Raw genomic sequence first — 18,844 nt, forward strand, 5'->3', positions numbered from 1 at the left:
ATGTATATAATAATAATAATACAGTTAATTGATGTATATAATATTAATAATACAGGTTAATATATAATAATAATACAGTTAAATGATGTATATAATAGTAATAATACAATTCTATATATAATAATACAGTTAAATGATTTATATAGTAATAATAATACAGTTAAATGATGTATATAATAATAATAATACAGTTCAATATATAATAACACAGTTAAATGATGTATACAATAATAATAATACAGTTCAATATATAATAATACAGTTAAATGATGTATATAATATCAATAATACAGTTAAATGATGTATATAATAATACAGGTCAATATATAATAATACAGTTAAATGATGTATATAATATTAATAATACAGTTCAATATATAATAACACAGTTAAATGATGTATATAATAATAATAATACAGGTCAATATATAATAATACAGTTAAATGATGTATATAATAATAATACAGTTCAATATATAATAACACAGTTAAATTATGTATATAATAATAATAATACAGTTCAATATATAATAATACAGTTAAATGATGTATATAATAGTAATAATACAGTTCAATATATAATAATACAGTTAAATGATGTATATAATAGTAATAATACAGTTCAATATAAAATAATACAGTTAAATGATGTATATAATAGTAATAATACAGTTCAATATAAAATAATACAGTTAAATGATGTATATAATAGTAATAATACAGTTCAATATATAATAACACAGTTAAATTATGTATATAATAATAATAATACAGGTCAATATATAATAATACAGTTAAATTATGTATATAGTAATAATAATAGTTAAATGATGTATATAATAGTAATAATATAGTTCAATATATAATAATACAGTTAAATGATGTATATAATAGTAATAATACAGTTCAATATATAATAATACGGTTAAATGATGTATATAATAGTAACGATACAGTTCAATGTATAATAATACAGTTAAATGATGTATATAGTAATAATATTTCACTTCAATGATGTATATAATAGTAATAATACAGTTCAATATATAATAATAATAGTCAAATGATGTATATAATAGTAATAATATAGTTCAATATATAATAAAGTTAAATGATGTATATAATAGTAATAATGCAGTTCAATATATAATAATACAGTTAAATAATATAATACAGTAAAATGATGTACATAGTAATAATAATACAGTTAAATGATGTATATAATAGTAATAATACAGTTCAATATATAATAATACAGTTAAATGATGTATATAATAACAGTAATACAGTTAAATGATGTATATAATAGTAATAATACAGTTAAATTATGTATATAATAATAATAATACATTTAAATGATGTATATAATATTAATAATACAGGTCAATATATAATAATACAGTTAAATGATGTATATAATAATAATAATACAGTTCAATATATAATAATACAGTTAAATGATGTATATAATATTAATAATACAGTTCAATATATTATAATAATACAGTTAAATGATGTATATAATATTAATAATACAGTTCAATATATAATAATACAGTTAAATGCTGTATATAATAATAATAATAATAATAATAATAATACAGTTCAATATATAATAACACAGTTAAATGATGTATACAATAATAATAATACAGTTCAATATATAATAACACAGTTAAATGATTTATATTATAATAATACAGTTCAATATATAATAACACAGTTAAATGATGTATATAAAAATAATAATACAGTTCAATGTATAGTACAATTAGATGCAGTTTATATCGATAATAAAAAAGCGAGATGGTGCCGATGACTGACACTTGTTGGCTCCTCCCCTTTCCTTCAAATCAGCCAATTGCATGACTTCTGGCGTCTGGACTACTGGGAGGACGACTTGAGGAGGAGGCGGAGATTCGTGAGAAACGCTTTTGGCTCCACCCACGCCGACGTGTCACTCAAAGCTATTGAGGACTACGGTCAGTCACCTTGTACTACACTATTGTACTATAATATTGTACTATACTGTTGTACTGTACTATTGTACTACACTGTTGTACTATACTGTTGTACTACACTGTTGTACCATACTGTTGTACTACACTGTTGTACTGTACTGTTGCACCATACTGTTGTACTACACTGTTGTACTGTACTATTGTACTACACTGTTGTACTATACTGTTGTACTACACTGCTGTGCATTGTACTAGGACATTGTACTCCATTATAGTGCAGACGCTCATGCTTTAAAATGTGCTACAATAGGCACAGAGGAAGAAGGGGAGGAGCCTAAGTCCAAAAAGAGCTTCCGCAGCCAATCAGTGGTGGCGCAGAACCCGGAGGCGGAGTTGATGCTGGAGGGCGACGATGACACGGTCAGCCTTCTGCAGGAGAAAGAGATTGACAACCTCGCAGGTGAGATGAAGGCCACAACAACAACAACAACCACAACAACAACACATGCGCCCCCTGGTGACTAAACACCAAACTGTTCTTCACTCCTAGTTCCTTTCCGCCCGCGACTTTTTATGTCCAGAGGCAAGTTGGTGCTTTCAACTATTAGCACTAACAGCCTACCAGATGACGGCCACGATGAAGCTATGCTAACGCTAATGCTAATGCCAATCAAAACGCTATCAATTCATTAATTAACTTGGAGTTTGACTCAAGAGAAATACAAGAAAAAACCTTTATCCATCGTTTATTATTCAAAGTTGATTAATGCTGACCTTTTTATCCTAGCTTCCAGGAAGGCTACTAGGAAATTAGGCTAACAGGAAGTTAGCCAGTCTACCAGGAAGTAAGCGAAGCTACCAGGAAGTTTGCAAAGCTACCAGGAAGCTACCAGGAAGTTAGCCAGACTATTCGAAAGGTAGCCAGTCTACCATGAATTTAGTGTGGCTAACAGGAAGTTAGCCAGTCTACCAGGAAGATAGCTAGGCTACCAAAACGTTGGTGAGGCTACCAGGAAGTTAGCAAGGCTACCAGGAAGTAAGAGAAGCTACCAGGAAGTTAGCAAAGTTACCAGGAAGTTGGCCAGACTATTTGGAAGGTAGCCAGTCTACCATGAATTTAGTGTGGCTAACAGGAAGTTAGCCAGTCTACTAGGAAGATAGCTAGGCTACCAGGAAGACAGCTAGGCTACCAAAAAGTTGGTGAGGCTAACCGGAAGTTAGCCAGTCTACCAGGAAGATAGCTATGCTACCAAAACGTTGGTGAGGCTACCAGGAAGTTAGCCAGTCTACCAGGAAGTAAGCAAAGCTACCAGGAAGTTAGCCAGACTATTAGGAAGGTAGCCAGTCTACCATGAATTTAGTGTGGCTAACAGGAAGTTAGCCAGTCTACTAGGAAGATAGCTAGGCTACCATGAAGATAGCTAGACTACCAAAACGTTGGTGATTCTACCAGGAAGTTAGCCAGGCTACCAGGAAGTTAGCGAGGCTACCAGGAAGTAAGCGAAGCTACCAGGAAGTTAGCAAATCTACCAGGAAGTTAGCAAATCTACCAGGAACTTAGCCAGACTATTAGGAAGGTAGCCAGTCTACCATGAATTTAGTGTGGCTAAAAGGAAGTTAGCCAGTCTACTAGGAAGATAGCTAGGCTACCAGGAAGACAGTTAGGCTACCAAAAAGTTGGGGAAGCTAGCAGGAAGTTAGCCAGTCTACCAGGAAGATAGCTAGGCTACCAAAAAGTTGGTGAAGCTAACAGGAAGTTAGCCAGTCTACCAGGAAGATAGCTAGGCTACCAAAAAGTTGGTGAGGCTAACAGGAAGTTAGCCAGTCTAGCAGAAAGATAGCTAGGCTACCAAAAAGTTGGTGAAGCTAACAGGAAGTTAGCCAGTCTAGCAGGAAGATAGCTAGGCTACCAAAAAGTTTGTGAGGCTAACAGGAAGTTAGCCAGTCTACCAGGAAGATAGCTAGGCTACCAAAACGTTGGTGAGGCTACCAGGAAGTTAGCCTGGCTACCAGGAAGTTAGTGAGGCTAACAGGAAGTAAGCGAAGCTACCAGGAAGTTAGCAAATCTACCAGGAACTTAGCCAGACTATTAGGAAGGTAGCCAGTCTACCATGAATTTAGTGTGGCATTCAGGAAGTTAGCCAGTCTACTACGAAGTTAGTCAGTCTAACAGCAAGTTAGCCAGTCCACCAGAAGGATAGCTAGGCTACCAGGAAGTTGGTGAGACTAACAGGAAGTTAGCCAGTCTACCTGGATGTTACACAGGCTACCGGGAAGTTAGCCAGTCTAACATGACGTTAGTGAGGCTTGCAGGAAGTTAGCTAGTCTACCAGAAGGATAGCTAGACTACCAGGAAGTTGGTGAGACTAACAGGAAGTTAGCCAGTCCAACAGGAAGTTAGCCAGTCTAACAGGAAGTTAGCCAGTCTAACAGGAAGTTTACCAGTCTACATGGAAGTTAGCCAGTCTACCAGGAAGATAGCTAGGCTACCAGGAAGTTAGCCAGTCCAACAGGAAGTTAGCCAGTCTAACAGGTAGTTAGGCAGGCTACCAGGAAGATAGTTAGGCTACCAGGAAGTTGGTGGGGCTACCAAGAAGCTAGCCAGTCTAACAGGAAGTTAGCCAGTCTACCAGAAGGATAGCTAGGCTACCAGGAAGTTGTTGAGGCTAACAGGAAGTGAGCCAGTCTAACAGGAAGTGAGCCAGTCTAACTGGAAGTTGGTGAGGCTACCAGGAAGTTAGCCAGTCTAACAGGAAGTTGGTGAGGCTAACAGGAAGTTAGCCAGTCTAACAGGAAGTTAGCCAGTCTAACAGGAAGTTGGTGAGGCTAACAGGTAGTTAGACTGTCTAACAGGAAGTTAGGCAGGCTACCAGGAAGTTAACTAAGCTACCAGGAAGTTAGTGAAGCTAACAGTAAGTTATTTTTAAATAAATATGTATTGTTTGAATTCCGTCTTAAAGGAAAGTCTAATAATGTCAACCCAATTAAACTAAACCTTTACTTTTTAGCTGACACATCTTGATTTGAGGGGCGTCTCCTGGTTAAAGCGCCCCCTTAACAACACCAGTTTCTAGCCACTCTATTATTGTTTATGAAGGATGACCAATCACAACAAATCATACACTAATCGCTAACCACTGCAACCTGAGGATCTCTTGACGCTAGCTGCTAGGTGATGCTAGCTGCTAAGTGACGCTAGCTGACCCCTCAGGTCCCGTAGTGCTGAGCACGCCGGCCCAGCTGGTGGCGCCGGTGGTGGTGGCCCGCGGCACCCTGTCCATCACCACCACTGAGATATACTTCGAGGTGGACGAAGAGGACACCGCCTTCAAGAAAGCTGACGCTAAAGTAGGCACTCCCAACTCGATCCACCCGCCCGCCCGGGTGTTGCGTGCTTATAACTGTGGTGCGTTCAGGTGCTGGCCTACTCGGAGGGTCTGCACGGCAAGTGGATGTTCAGCGAGATCCGGGCGGTCTTCTCCAGGCGTTACTTGCTGCACAACACGGGCCTGGAGGTCTTCATGGCCAACAGAAGTACGACACGCCCGTCCTCCCCCCTGTCTGACTGCCATGTTGACCCTTCCTCCTCCTCCTCCTCTCCATCAGCCTCCGTCATGTTTAACTTCCCCGACCAGGCCACGGTGAAGAGGGTGGTCTACAGCCTCCCGCGGGTGGGGGTGGGAACCAGCTACGGTCTGCCGCAGGCCAGGTAGGTAGGCGCCGGGGCTACGACATGGCGGGCTCTATGGCGTGTTTACCATGTGTTTGGCGTGTGTGACAGGCGCATCTCCTTGGCCACACCCCGCCAGCTCTTCAAGTCCTCCAATATGACGCAGCGTTGGCAGCGCAGGGAGATCTCCAACTTTGAGTACCTCATGTTCCTCAACACCATCGCAGGTCAGCGGGTGCAATGTGATGCTAGCACTAGCATGGTTTAGATTGCTGTGTTAGCCTACTATCAAAATGACTTTAAAAGCCTTGTATAAGTGTTATAATGGAGGCAACACATGATGTAAGTGTCTATATGAGTTATATTAGCCTACTATCAAAATGACTTTAAAAGTCTTATAAAAGTGTTATAATGAAGGCAACACATGATGTAAGTGTCTATATGAGTTATATTAGCCTACTATCAAAATGACTTCAAAAGTCTTATCTAAGTGTTATAATGAAGGCAACACATGATGTAAGTGTCTATATTAGTTATATTAGCCTACTATCAAAATGACTTCAAAAGTCTTATATAAGTGTTATAATGAAGGCAACACATGATGTAAGTGTCTATATTAGTTATATTAGCCTACTATCAAAATGACTTTAAAAGTCTTATATATAAGTGTTACAATAAAGGCATTACATGATGCAAAACAGTGCTCGCAGAACAGTTTCAGGCTCGATAAATCACAATAAAGATGCAAAACAGTGCTTGCAGAACAGTTGCAGTCTTGATAAATCACAGTAAAGATGCAAAACAGTGCTGGCAGAACAGTTTCAGGCTTGATAAATCACAATAAAGATGCAAAACAGTGCTCGCAGAACAGTTTCAGGCTCGATAAATCACAATAGTTGCAAAACAGGTCTTGCAGAACAGTTGCAGGCTTGATAAATCACAATACAGATGCAAAACAGTGCTCGCAGAACAGTTTCAGGCTTGATAAATCACAATAAAGATGCAAAACAGTGCTCGCAGAACAGTTGCATTCTCGATAAATCACAATAAAGATGCAAAACAGTGCTGGCAGAACAGTTTCAGGCTTGATAAATCACAATAAAGTTGCAAAACAGTGCTTGCAGAACAGTTTCAGGCTTGATAAATCACAATAAAAATGCAAAACAGTGCTGGCAGAACAGTTTCAGGCTTGATAAATCACAATAAAGATGCAAAACAGTGCTTGCAGAACAGTTGCAGGCTTGATAAATCACAATAAAGATGCAAAACAGTGCTTGCAGAACAGTTGCAGGCTTGATAAATCACAATAAAGATGCAAAACAGTGCTTGCAGAACAGTTGCAGGCTTGATAAATCACAATAAAGATGCAAAACAGTGCTTGCAGAACAGTTGCAGGCTTGATAAATCACAATAAAGATGCAAAACAGTGCTGGCAGAACAGTTTCAGGCTTGATAAATCACAATAAATATGCAAAACAGTGCTCGCAGAACAGTTGCAGGCTCGATAAATCACAATAAAGTTGCAAAACAGTGCTTGCAGAACAGTTGCGGGCTTGATAAATCACAATAAAGTTGCAAAACAATGCTTGCAGAACAGTTGCAGGCTTGATAAATCACAATAAAGATGCAAAACCGTGCTCGCTGAACAGTTGCGGGCTCTATAAATCACAATAAAGTTGCAAAACAGTGCTTGCAGAACAGTTGCAGGCTTGATAAATCACAATAAAGATGCAAAACCGTGCTCGCTGAACAGTTTCAGGCTTGATAAATCACAATAAAGATGCAAAACCGTGCTCGCTGAACAGTTGCAGGCTTGATAAATCACAATAAAGATGCAAAACCGTGCTCGCTGAACAGTTTCAGGCTCGTTTAATCACAATAAAGTTGCAAAACAGTGCTGGCAGAACAGTTGCAGGCTTGATAAATCACAATGAAGTTGCAAAACAGTGCTAGCTGAACAGTTGCAGGCTTGATAAATCACAATAAAGTTGCAAAACCGTGCTCGCTGAACAGTTGCGGGCTCGTTTAATCACAATAAAGTAGCAAAACAGTGCTTGCAGAACAGTTGCAGGCTTGATAAATCACAATAAAGTTGCAAAACAGTGCTAGCTGAACAGTTTCAGGCTCGTTTAATCACAATAAAGTTGCAAAACAGTGCTGGCAGAACAGTTGCAGGCTTGATAAATCACAATAAAGATGCAAAACAGTGCTCGCAGAACAGTTGCAGGCTTGATAAATCACAATAAAGATGCAAAACCGTGCTTGCAGAACAGTTGCAGGCTTGATAAATCACAATAAAGATGCAAAACAGTGCTTGCAGAACAGTTGCAGGCTTGATAAATCACAATAAAGATGCAAAACAGTGCTTGCAGAACAGTTGCAGGCTTGATAAATCACAATAAAGATGCAAAACAGTGCTTGCAGAACAGTTGTAGGCTTGATAAATCACAATAAAGATGCAAAACAGTGCTGGCAGAACAGTTTCAGGCTTGATAAATCACAATAAAGTTGCAAAACAGTGCTGACAGAACAGTTTCAGGCTTGATAAATCACAATAAATATGCAAAACAGTGCTCGCAGAACAGTTGCAGGCTCGATAAATCACAATAAAGTTGCAAAACAGTGCTTGCAGAACAGTTGCGGGCTTGATCAATCACAATAAAGTTGCAAAACAATGCTTGCAGAACAGTAGCAGGCTTGATAAATCACAATAAAGATGCAAAACCGTGCTCGCTGAACAGTTGCGGACTCGTTTAATCACAATAAAGATGCAAAACAGTGCTTGCAGAACAGTTGCAGGCTTGATAAATCACAATAAAGTTGCAAAACAGTGCTTGCAGAACAGTTGCGGGCTCTATAAATCACAATAAAGTTGCAAAACAGTGCTTGCAGAACAGTTGCGGGCTCTATAAATCACAATAAAGTTGCAAAACAGTGCTGGCAGAACTGTTTCAGGCTTGATAAATCACAATAAAGTTGCAAAACAGTGCTGGCAGAACTGTTTCAGGCTTGATAAATCACAATAAAGTTGCAAAACAGTGCTAGCAGAACAGTTGCAGGCTCGTTTAATCACAATAAAGTTGCAAAACAGTGCTTGCTGAACAGTTGCAGGCTTGATAAATCACAATAAAGCTGCAAAACATGGACATGTTTTTTCTCTGGGCCTGCAGGGAGGACCTACAACGATCTGAACCAGTACCCCATCTTCCCCTGGGTCCTGACCAACTACGACTCGGAGGAGCTGGACCTCACGTTGCCCGGAAACTTCCGAGACCTTTCCAAGGTTTGTTTGAGCGCTTCACACACGCCTTCGCCTCGTTACGCCGCCGTCAAAACGGTTGTTAGGACGTGCTCTCACGTGATCTTGCCAAATAGTGTGCAACTTAAATTATGCTCATAATGGCATTTACTTATATGACCCAATGCAAACAACCTTCCCTAGTCATGGTGCAAAGAAAATAAAAAAATTACAAAAAATCCAACACAAAAGGTCAGCACACATGGTCACACATAAAAAACATCCATGCACCTTAAACAATTCTAAATGACATCCATTACAAAGCATGATGGGAAAAATGCAAAACTCTCTCCACACTTAACATGTTTGGTGCATTTTAGCTGCTTGATATTTCTGATTGATTACTAAACTTTAAGGAGGTCGTCACGGAAGTAACTCACATTCTTAATATTATATACATATATATGCATGTGTATATATATATATATATATATATATATATATATATATATATATATATATATATATATATATATATATATATATATATATATATATATATATATATATATATATATATATATATATATATATGTATATATACATATAGTTTATATGTATGTAAATATATATACTGTATGTATGTATATATGTATGTTTATATGTATGTATATATGTATGTATATATGTATGCTTATATATATGTATGTATACATACAATATATATCTATATGTTTGTAAATATATATACTGTATGTATGTCTATATGTATTTCTATGTATATATATATGCATGTATATATGTATGTTTATATATATGTATGTATATATGTATGTTTATGTATATGTATGTTTATATGAATGTTTATATATATATATGTATGTATATGTGTGTGTTTATATATGTATGTATATATGTATGTTTATATATGTATGTTTATATATGTATGTTTATGTATATGTATGTTTATATGAATGTTTATATATATATATGTATGTATATGTGTGTTTATATATGTATGTATATATGTATGTTTATATATGTATGTTTATATATGTATGTACAGTATATATGTATGTTTATATATATGTATGTATATATATGTATATATACATACAGTATACATGTTTGTTTATACATATATGTATGTATGTATGTATATATATATATGTATGTATATATGTATGTTTATATATATGTATGTTTATATATATGTATGTATATATACATATAGTATGTATGTATATGTATGTAAATATATATACTGTATGTATGTATATATGTATGTATGTATATATACATATAGTATATATGTATATGTATGTAAAAATATATACTGTATGTATGTATATATGTATGTTTATATATATGTATGTATATATATATATATACATACAATATATATCCATATGTTTGTAAATATATATACTGTATGTATGTATATATGTATTTCTATATATATATATGCATGTATATATGTATGTTTATATATATATATGTATGTATATATGTATGTTTATATATATGTATGTATATATGAATGTTTATATATATATATATATGTATATTTGTGTGTTTATATATGTATGTATATATGTATGTTTATATATGTATGTATATATACATACAGTATATATGTATGTTTATACATATATGTATGTATATATGTATGTATATATACATACAGTATATATGTATGTATATATACATACAGTATATATGTATGTTTATACATATATGTATGTATGTATGCATGTATTTTTGTATATATACAGACAGTATATATGTATATGTATGTTAAGTATGTATATATATGTATACATATATATATAAGTATACACATACATACATACATATATCTATATATATACATACATACTGTATATATATATATATATATATATATATATATATATATATATATATATATATATATATATATATATACAGTATGTATGTATATATATAGATATATGTATGTATATGTATGTATGTATGTGTATACTTATATATATATATGTATACATATATATATATACTTAACATGCAGTCAGCCCTCGACCAAATATTTTTAGCCCAATGTGACCCTCAGGTCAAAAGGTTTGGACAGCTCTGTTGTACGTCTTTACAGTCTGGCTGTGAAGTGTTTCCATGCTCTCTCGCTCACGTTGGACCCTCTCTTGGTTCCCGCAGCCAATCGGAGCTCTGAATCCCAAGCGAGCCGCCTTCTACGCCGAGCGCTACGAGACGTGGGACGAGGACAGCACGCCCCCCGACCACTACACCACCCTCTACTCCACCGCGCACTCCACCCTCATGTGGATGCTCAGAATAGTGAGAGTCGGGATTTGAACGTGGAATTCGCCCGAGCCACTGTGATCATTGTGTGTGTGTGTGTGTGTGTGTGTGTGTGTGTGTGTGTGTGTGTGTGTGTGTGTGTGTGTGTGTGTGTGTGTGTGTGTGTGTGTGTGTGTGTGTGTGTGTGTGTGTGTGTGTGTGCGCAGGAGCCCTTCACCACGTTCTTTCTCAACGCCAATGGCGGAAAGTTCGACCATCCGGACCGGTCCTTCTCTGGCATCGGGCGCTCCTGGAGGAACTGCCAGAGGGACACGGCCGACGTCAAGGTAACTCACTCTGAAATGCTGTACCTAATGAAGTGTCCTCGTGAATGTAACTATTATGTAAAGTGAAGTGTCGACTGAAGCAAATTTCTCCATAATGCTAGGTTCACACCAACGGCGCTTTAAAGCGGCATGCAAAGTGGCGTTAAAGCGTAACAAAGCCTGATTAAAGCGTGAGGGTCGTAATGGATCGTGGGAAAGCTTGTTGTGAAGCGGCAAGTTCGCCAAAATTTTTTAAACGGTTTAAAAAAAATTCTGCGCTCTGTCAAGAATGGAATAAAGCGCCGAGAGTGTATCAAAGCGTGACAAAGCCTGACAAAGCTCAGCAAAGCTTGACTCAAAGCGTAGGAAAGCTTAACAGATCTTGGTTCAAAGCGCAATAGGAAGTGACTGTGATATTGACTAGTGACATTGAAACTTTATGTAAAACCAACACAGGATTACAAATCCATTCTCTTTTGCATCATTGCCTTTTTTATACGATGATCATTGTTTCTGTACTTCTGCTGTTTGATGTTGCAGTTTGACATTACTCTCTATCATTTTTCTGTATGAAAATGTTAATAATAAAGAGAATATGTTACGTTTTATAAAAGAAATGCCTTTTATTATTGTCAACTAGCATAAGAAATGAAAGATAGATATTTATTAAGATGACAAAGAAATAAAAGAAATGAAGATATAAAACATAATATAACGGAAAAAAAAGAGAAATTGAAAAAATAAATGAATATAAAAAATAAAAGAAAAGGCTTTTTTTATTGTCAACTAGCATAAGAAATGAAAGATAGATATTTATTAAGATGACAAAGAAATGAAGATATAAAACATAATATAACGGAAAAAAAATTGAAATTGAAAAAATAAATTAATATAAAAAATAAAAGAAATGCCTTTTATTATTGTCAACTAGCATAAGAAATGAAAGATAGATATTTATTAAGATGACAAAAATAAAAGAAATGAAGATATAAAACATAATATAACGGAAGAAAAAGAGAAATTGAAAAAATAAATGAATATAAAAAATAAAAGAAAAGGCTTTTATTATTGTCAACTAGCATAAGAAATTAAAGATAGATATTTATTAAGATGACAAAGAAATGAAGATATAAAACATAATATAACGGAAAAAAAAGAGAAATTGAAAAAATAAATTAATATAAAAAATAAAAGAAATGCCTTTTATTATTGTCAACTAGCATAAGAAATGAAAGATAGATATTTATTAAGATGACAAAGAAATGAAGATATAAAACATAATATAACGGAAGAAAAAGAGAAATTGAAAAAATAAATGAATATAAAAAATAAAAGAAATGCCTTTTATTATTGTCAACTAGCATAAGAAATGAAAGATAGATATTTATTAAGATGACAAAGAAATAAAAGAAATGAAGATATAAAACATAATATAACGGAAAAAAAAGAGAAATTGAAAAAATAAATTAATATAAAAAATACAAGAAATGCCTTTTATTATTGTCAACTAGCATAAGAAATGAAAGATAGATATTTATTAAGATGACAAACAAATTAAGATATAAAACATAATATAACGGGAAAAAAATAGAAATTGAAAAAATAAATTAATATAAAAAATTAAAGAAAAGGCTTTTTTTATCGTCAACTAGCATAAGAAATGAAAGATAGATATTTATTAAGATGACAAAGAAATAAAAGAAATGAAGATTTAAAACATAATATAACGGGGAAAAAATAGAAATTGAAAAAATAAATTAATATAAAAAATAAAAGAAATGCCTTTTATTATTGTCAACTAGCATAAGAAATGAAAGATAGATATTTATTAAGATGACAAAGAAATTAAGATATAAAACATAATATAACAGGAAAAAAATAGAAATTGAAAAAATAAATTAATATAAAAAATTAAAGAAAAGGCTTTTTTTATTGTCAACTAGCATAAGAAATGAAAGATAGATATTTATTAAGATGACAAAGAAATAAAAGAAATGAAGATATAAAACATAATATAACGGAAGAAAAAGAGAAATTGAAAAAATAAATGAATATAAAAAATAAAAGAAATGCCTTTTATTATTGTCAACTAGCATAAGAAATGAAAGATAGATATTTATTAAGATGACAAAGAAATAAAAGAAATGAAGATATAAAACGTAATATAACGGAAAAAAAAGAGAAATTGAAAAAATAAATGAATATAAAAAATAAAAGAAATGCCTTTTATTATTGTCAACTAGCATAAGAAATGAAAGATAGATATTTATTAAGATGACAAAGAAATGAAGATATAAAACATAATATAACGGGAAAAAAATAGAAATTGAAAAAATAAATTAATATAAAAAATTAAAGAAAAGGCTTTTTTTATTGTCAACTAGCATAAGAAATGAAAGATAGATATTTATTAAGATGACAAAGAAATAAAAGAAATGAAAATATAAAACATAATATAACGGAAAAAAAAGAGAAATTGAAAAAAATATATGAATATAAAAAATGTGTGGAAAACAGTATACTGAGTTTTTCTCATTTTTTTTCTTATTTTTGTTGTAACAATGCACAACAGAGCTTGATAATCGTGTCAGAGCGTCATGATCGCATCAAAGCATAATAAAGTTCAATAAAGCGTAATAAAACGTATCAAAGCGTGATTTAAAGCGTATCAAAGCGGGATCAAATCGTGATGAACGGTAACAAAGCGGCAACTAATTTGTATCAGAGCGTGTCAAAGCATAACATTACTTCGGAGATCGGGATATTCGTGGAAAAATTGACAAAAATGACGGCGCTTTGCTCGCCGCTTTAAAGCGCGGCAAGCGCCGTTGGTGTGAACCAGGCATTAGAAACAATGTCAATATGATTAATTGGTTCCAGCCTCGACAAAAGTCCATATTTTACAGAAGGTTTGTCCACTTTGAACAAATTATGAAGTGAATACTTTATGTCAAACATACCAAGGAGGCAATGAATTAATAACTAGGGGACGGTGTGGCACAGTTGGGAGAGTGGCCGTGCCAGCAACCTGAGGGTTCCTGGTTCAATCCCCACCTTCTACCAACCTCGTCACGTCCGTTGTGTCCTTACGCAAGACACTTCACCCTTGCTCCTGATGGGTCGTGAATGGGTGAATGTGGAAATAGTGTCAAAGCGCTTTGAGTACCTCGAAGGCAGAAAAGCGCCACACGAGTACAACCCATTTACCATTGAACTATCTCTTAATTAAAGTCACACGCACGGAAGGCATTTTGCTGCCCTCACAAATGATCAGAAATCACAACAATCCTTAACTTTAACAACCGTATTGCTACATTAATAAGCATTTCAAAAAGTAAAATCCTCTTACATCGGAAACGAGCAACTCACGAGTGTGTGTGCGCTCAGGACAAAAAATTTCGAATGAATTGTGATTTTTATTTAACAGTTTTTAATCAATAAAAAAAAAAAAAAAATTGTTTATATATATATATATTTTTTAAAAGTTTTATTAAAATCTGTCCCGCCACGTTATTTTATGTGGCCCGCAAAAGCCTGGAAATAATATGCGTTAATAAAATGCTTCATCTTTTCTTAATAAATATATTTATTTCCCTTTTCGACATTAAAAATCATGTACCGCATGCAATTGCATATCTTTTCAAATTCACTATTATCAAAATATTACATTATCATGTATTCCAAAAATATTTTTTGTTCAAATAAAGATAAATACTGTACTTAAATTTCTGTTTGACTTGTGATTTCAAAACAAATTATCAATCAAATTTTAAGACTGTAAAATTGACAGTAGATTTTACGGTTAAAATACGTTTTTTTTCAACTTTGGTACTGTATGTATGTATATACTGTATATATATACAGTATATAAATCAACTTTGGTACAATTTTTTTCCCATATACAATAAGACACTAAAACATTAAAAAACAAACAAAAAAAGCATTAAAACAACACGCTTTTACGGTAAAAAACAAACAAACTGGCAGCTCTGTTGCTTGAATTTTACCGCTAAAAACAGTGGTATTGTTTCTCCATTCCATTCCATTTATTCAATTTTCGAGGTTTCACTGTACGTCACTTTTTCTAGCGGGGGTTTTGGTATGCAGCGACCATTTTTATACAGTTTGTCAACCTCTAAAGGCTTAGTGGCCACATCACCTTTTAGCTCTTATTTCCAAAATTGTGTACACTACTGAATTGGGGTCTTATGGCCACGTATGTGGACACTTATACTGCCATCTGGTGGTGTCAGAAGAGTATAACTTAAAATGGAAATTGGGGGAAAAAAGTGTAAAAATAAGAATTAGCATGTCACTAAACATGAAGTACACGTTTGTGTACTTATGGACTAAGTACACCATATCAAAAGATGATTCTTAGTTTTTATTGTAATTAGGGTCCAATAAGCCCAAATAGCAAAGAGAAATTAAAAAAAGCATGTAAACAAACAGCTTGGGCCTTAAGAGGTTAAAGATGCTAAAACAATCCAAAAAGATGTCATTGTCTAATTTGCATAATTGGCCATGACGCATGTCATTGGAATTGTAGAGAGGAACATCGGTTACGGTTCTTCAGCTGGCTCGTCTTACTTTAGCACTTGACGGTCACTCCAGCAGCACTGAGAGCGGACTCAGACAAAACCGCCTCGAAGTAATGTTGCAATTTTCAATGCCAACAAGGAAATCGACTCAAAAAAAACGCTCCAACGTAAGTTAACTGTCAGGTTCTAACACTGATGACATCTATTAAACAGACAAAGAAGCAAGGAATCAAACAGCGACAGAATTAAATTTGGCTCAATGAGGAGAAACGCTCAGATGCTGTACCCTTGTACACTGTCGTCCCACGCTCTGACGAAAGATTGTACGCCTCCTCTTTTATTTGGACTTTCCCTGATTACATGGCAACAGCTGTTTCCAAGGGAGGGGGGTCGTAAACAGCCATCGCCTTTGATTACAAAACGGTTCAAAGAAAAGGTCGGTTCAAAGAAAAGGTCGTAAAACAGTTCAAAGAAGAGGTGCCTGGAGCTTGGGCAGGTCCTGCTTCCTGTTCGCTTTTGTAGTTCTTGGGTCAGACCATATCTTTCTGTTTGATTACAATACGTGAAAGAAACCGAACACCTTCATGTTGCTTCCCATCCTACACAGTGGAGTTTTACAAGCCTTCTTCTTGGTAGGATCAAAGACAGCTTTTGTCTTCTCGCCGGGAACTCGTGGCAACACAAAGTTTGGTGATGACTTAGATACAATTATTTCTGACTGTTAGAATAATTGTTTCTAAGTTATCACAAAAACTTTGTGTTACAAAAGCTGTCTTTAATCCTACCAAGAAGAATGCTTGTAAAACTCCACTGTGTAGGGGGGGAAGCAACATGAAGGTGTTCTGTTTTCTTTCATGTATTGTAATCAAACAGAAAGATATGGTCTGACCCAAGAACTACAAAAGCGAAGAGGAAGCAGGACCTGCCCAAGCTCCAGGCACCTCTTCTTTGAACTGTTTTACAACCTTTTCTTTGAACCGACCTTTTCTTTGAACTGTTTTGTAATCAAAGGCGATGGCTGTTTACGACCCCCCTCCCTTGGAAACAGCTGTTGCCACGTAATCAGGGAAAGTTTTCTTTCATGTATTGTAATCAAGCAGAAAGATATGGTCTGACCCAAGAACTACAAAAGCGAAGAGGAAGCAGGGCCAGACTCCCCTCCAGGCGACCTCTTTTACAACTGTTTTACGGACCTCTGAACTGTTTTACGAACCTCTCTTTGAACTCTTTTACGAACCTCTTCTTTGAACTTTTTTACGACCTTTTCTGTGAACTGTTTTACGACCTTTTCTGTGAACTGTTTACGACCTCGTCCCTTAGAGGCAGCTGTTGTCATGTGGTCGGAGAAAGTCCAAATAGAGGGGAAGGCGTACAATCTTTTGGCAGAGCGTAATGACACTGCACAAGGGTACAGATGTCCAAGCGTCTCTCCTCAAATTGAGCCAAATTTAATTCTGTCTCAGTTTAATTCTTTGCCTCTTGTCTTGTTTAATAAATGTCATCAGTGTTTGAACCTGACATTGACATTAACTAAGGCTCCACTTTTCCCCAAATTTGCTAGCTTGATGCTAATATACATTGGATTTGCTGTTGACATGCTACTGATTAGCATTAGCCATTTTTACATGGCGTTTTCAACACCTCCAAATGTATTAATTAGAACTACAACTAAGATGCACGTTACAATCAAACAGCTGGTTTTTAATATGTACGACACGTACAGTATTAACATTTTTTAGGGCGCAACAACAACAAAAAAAACTACTGCCAGCTAACATCAGACTTTACATCTTCTAAAATCTCCAATACCATCGGTAAAAACAAACAGGAGCTTTTGTTAGTCTGACCACTCAGCTCAATATGTTAGCCGGGTGACGTCTTCTTATGCTCTGGCGGAGCAGGTGTGTGTGAGACGGTGCCTCGTGTCTTGCAGGAGCTCACCCCGGAGTTCTACTACCTGCCCGAGATGTTCGTCAACAGCAACGAGTACGAGCTCGGCGTGCGCGACGACGGGCTTCCTGTCTGCGACGTGGAGCTCCCCGTGTGGGCCAAGAAACCCGAGGACTTTGTGCGCATCAACCGCATGGTGAGGCGGCGTCTGTTGGCGACTGTGTTGTGGGGGCGTGGCTTCACGCTGACCCCGCCCATCCCTCCCGTCCAGGCGCTGGAGAGCGAGTTTGTGTCGTGTCAGCTCCACCAGTGGATCGACCTGATCTTCGGCTACAAGCAGCGAGGGCCCGAGGCCGTGCGGGCGCTCAACGTCTTCAACTTCCTGTCCTACGAGGGCGCCGTCAACCTGGACGTCCTGGAGGCGCCGCAGAGAGAGGTGGGTCGCCACGGCAACGGGTCCCACAACGACGCTGACGCCTGTGTTTTGTGGCGGCAGGTGATGGAGGCGCAGATTCAGACGTGCGGGCAGATCCCCTCGCAGCTCCTCATCGAGCCACACCCACCTCGCTCCTCCGCCATGCACCTGGTGAGACGCCGGCCAATCACACGCCTTTGTATCAGCATGTTCATGTAGAACACTGTTTCTTAACCATAGGGCCGGGGCCGCCAAAAAACATCTGTTTGTCAGCTGTGGTCTGTAGTCAGTTGTAGTGCACTTTTCCACCACTTGGGGCAGTAATGACAATCTCAAACAAACAGGAAAAGTCTGGAGTCTTTTCACTGCTGTTTACTTCCTCTTTTCATTCCTGTTTACTTTCTGTTTTACTTCTTGTTTATTAAATGTTTTAATTATTATTTACCTCCTGTTTTGGTTCTTGTTTACATCCTGTTTTCATACTTGTTAACTTACTGTTTTGATTTGTTTACATCCATTTTTCATT

At 35.8% G+C, this 18,844-nt stretch overlaps 1 protein-coding gene across 26 annotated transcripts in view; it reads left to right on the plus strand.

The window, feature by feature from the left end:
* The window catches only part of LOC133650131 (neurobeachin-like), a 237,107-nt gene that overhangs the window by 205,622 nt on the left and 12,641 nt on the right, over window positions 1-18,844 (plus strand). For 15 of the 26 annotated variants that reach the window (XM_062046985.1, XM_062046981.1, XM_062046988.1 and 12 more), the window contains 12 exons: window positions 1,858-1,982; window positions 2,272-2,421; window positions 5,173-5,309; window positions 5,378-5,495; window positions 5,568-5,670; window positions 5,743-5,858; window positions 8,802-8,914; window positions 11,063-11,203; window positions 11,374-11,493; window positions 17,947-18,099; window positions 18,175-18,339; window positions 18,400-18,489. In XM_062046985.1, coding sequence (XP_061902969.1) covers window positions 1,858-1,982; window positions 2,272-2,421; window positions 5,173-5,309; window positions 5,378-5,495; window positions 5,568-5,670; window positions 5,743-5,858; window positions 8,802-8,914; window positions 11,063-11,203; window positions 11,374-11,493; window positions 17,947-18,099; window positions 18,175-18,339; window positions 18,400-18,489 — 1,531 coding nt within the window. Of the gene's footprint in view, window positions 1-1,857; window positions 1,983-2,271; window positions 2,422-5,172; window positions 5,310-5,377; window positions 5,496-5,567; window positions 5,671-5,742; window positions 5,859-8,801; window positions 8,915-11,062; window positions 11,204-11,373; window positions 11,494-17,946; window positions 18,100-18,174; window positions 18,490-18,844 lie in introns of all 26 variants that reach the window. The other 11 variants (XM_062046977.1, XM_062046978.1, XM_062046980.1 and 8 more) reach the window with 1 other exon arrangement.

The sequence above is a fragment of the Entelurus aequoreus genome, linkage group LG05 (genome assembly GCF_033978785.1).
Source record: "Entelurus aequoreus isolate RoL-2023_Sb linkage group LG05, RoL_Eaeq_v1.1, whole genome shotgun sequence".
NCBI classification, from domain to species: domain Eukaryota; kingdom Metazoa; phylum Chordata; class Actinopteri; order Syngnathiformes; family Syngnathidae; genus Entelurus; species Entelurus aequoreus.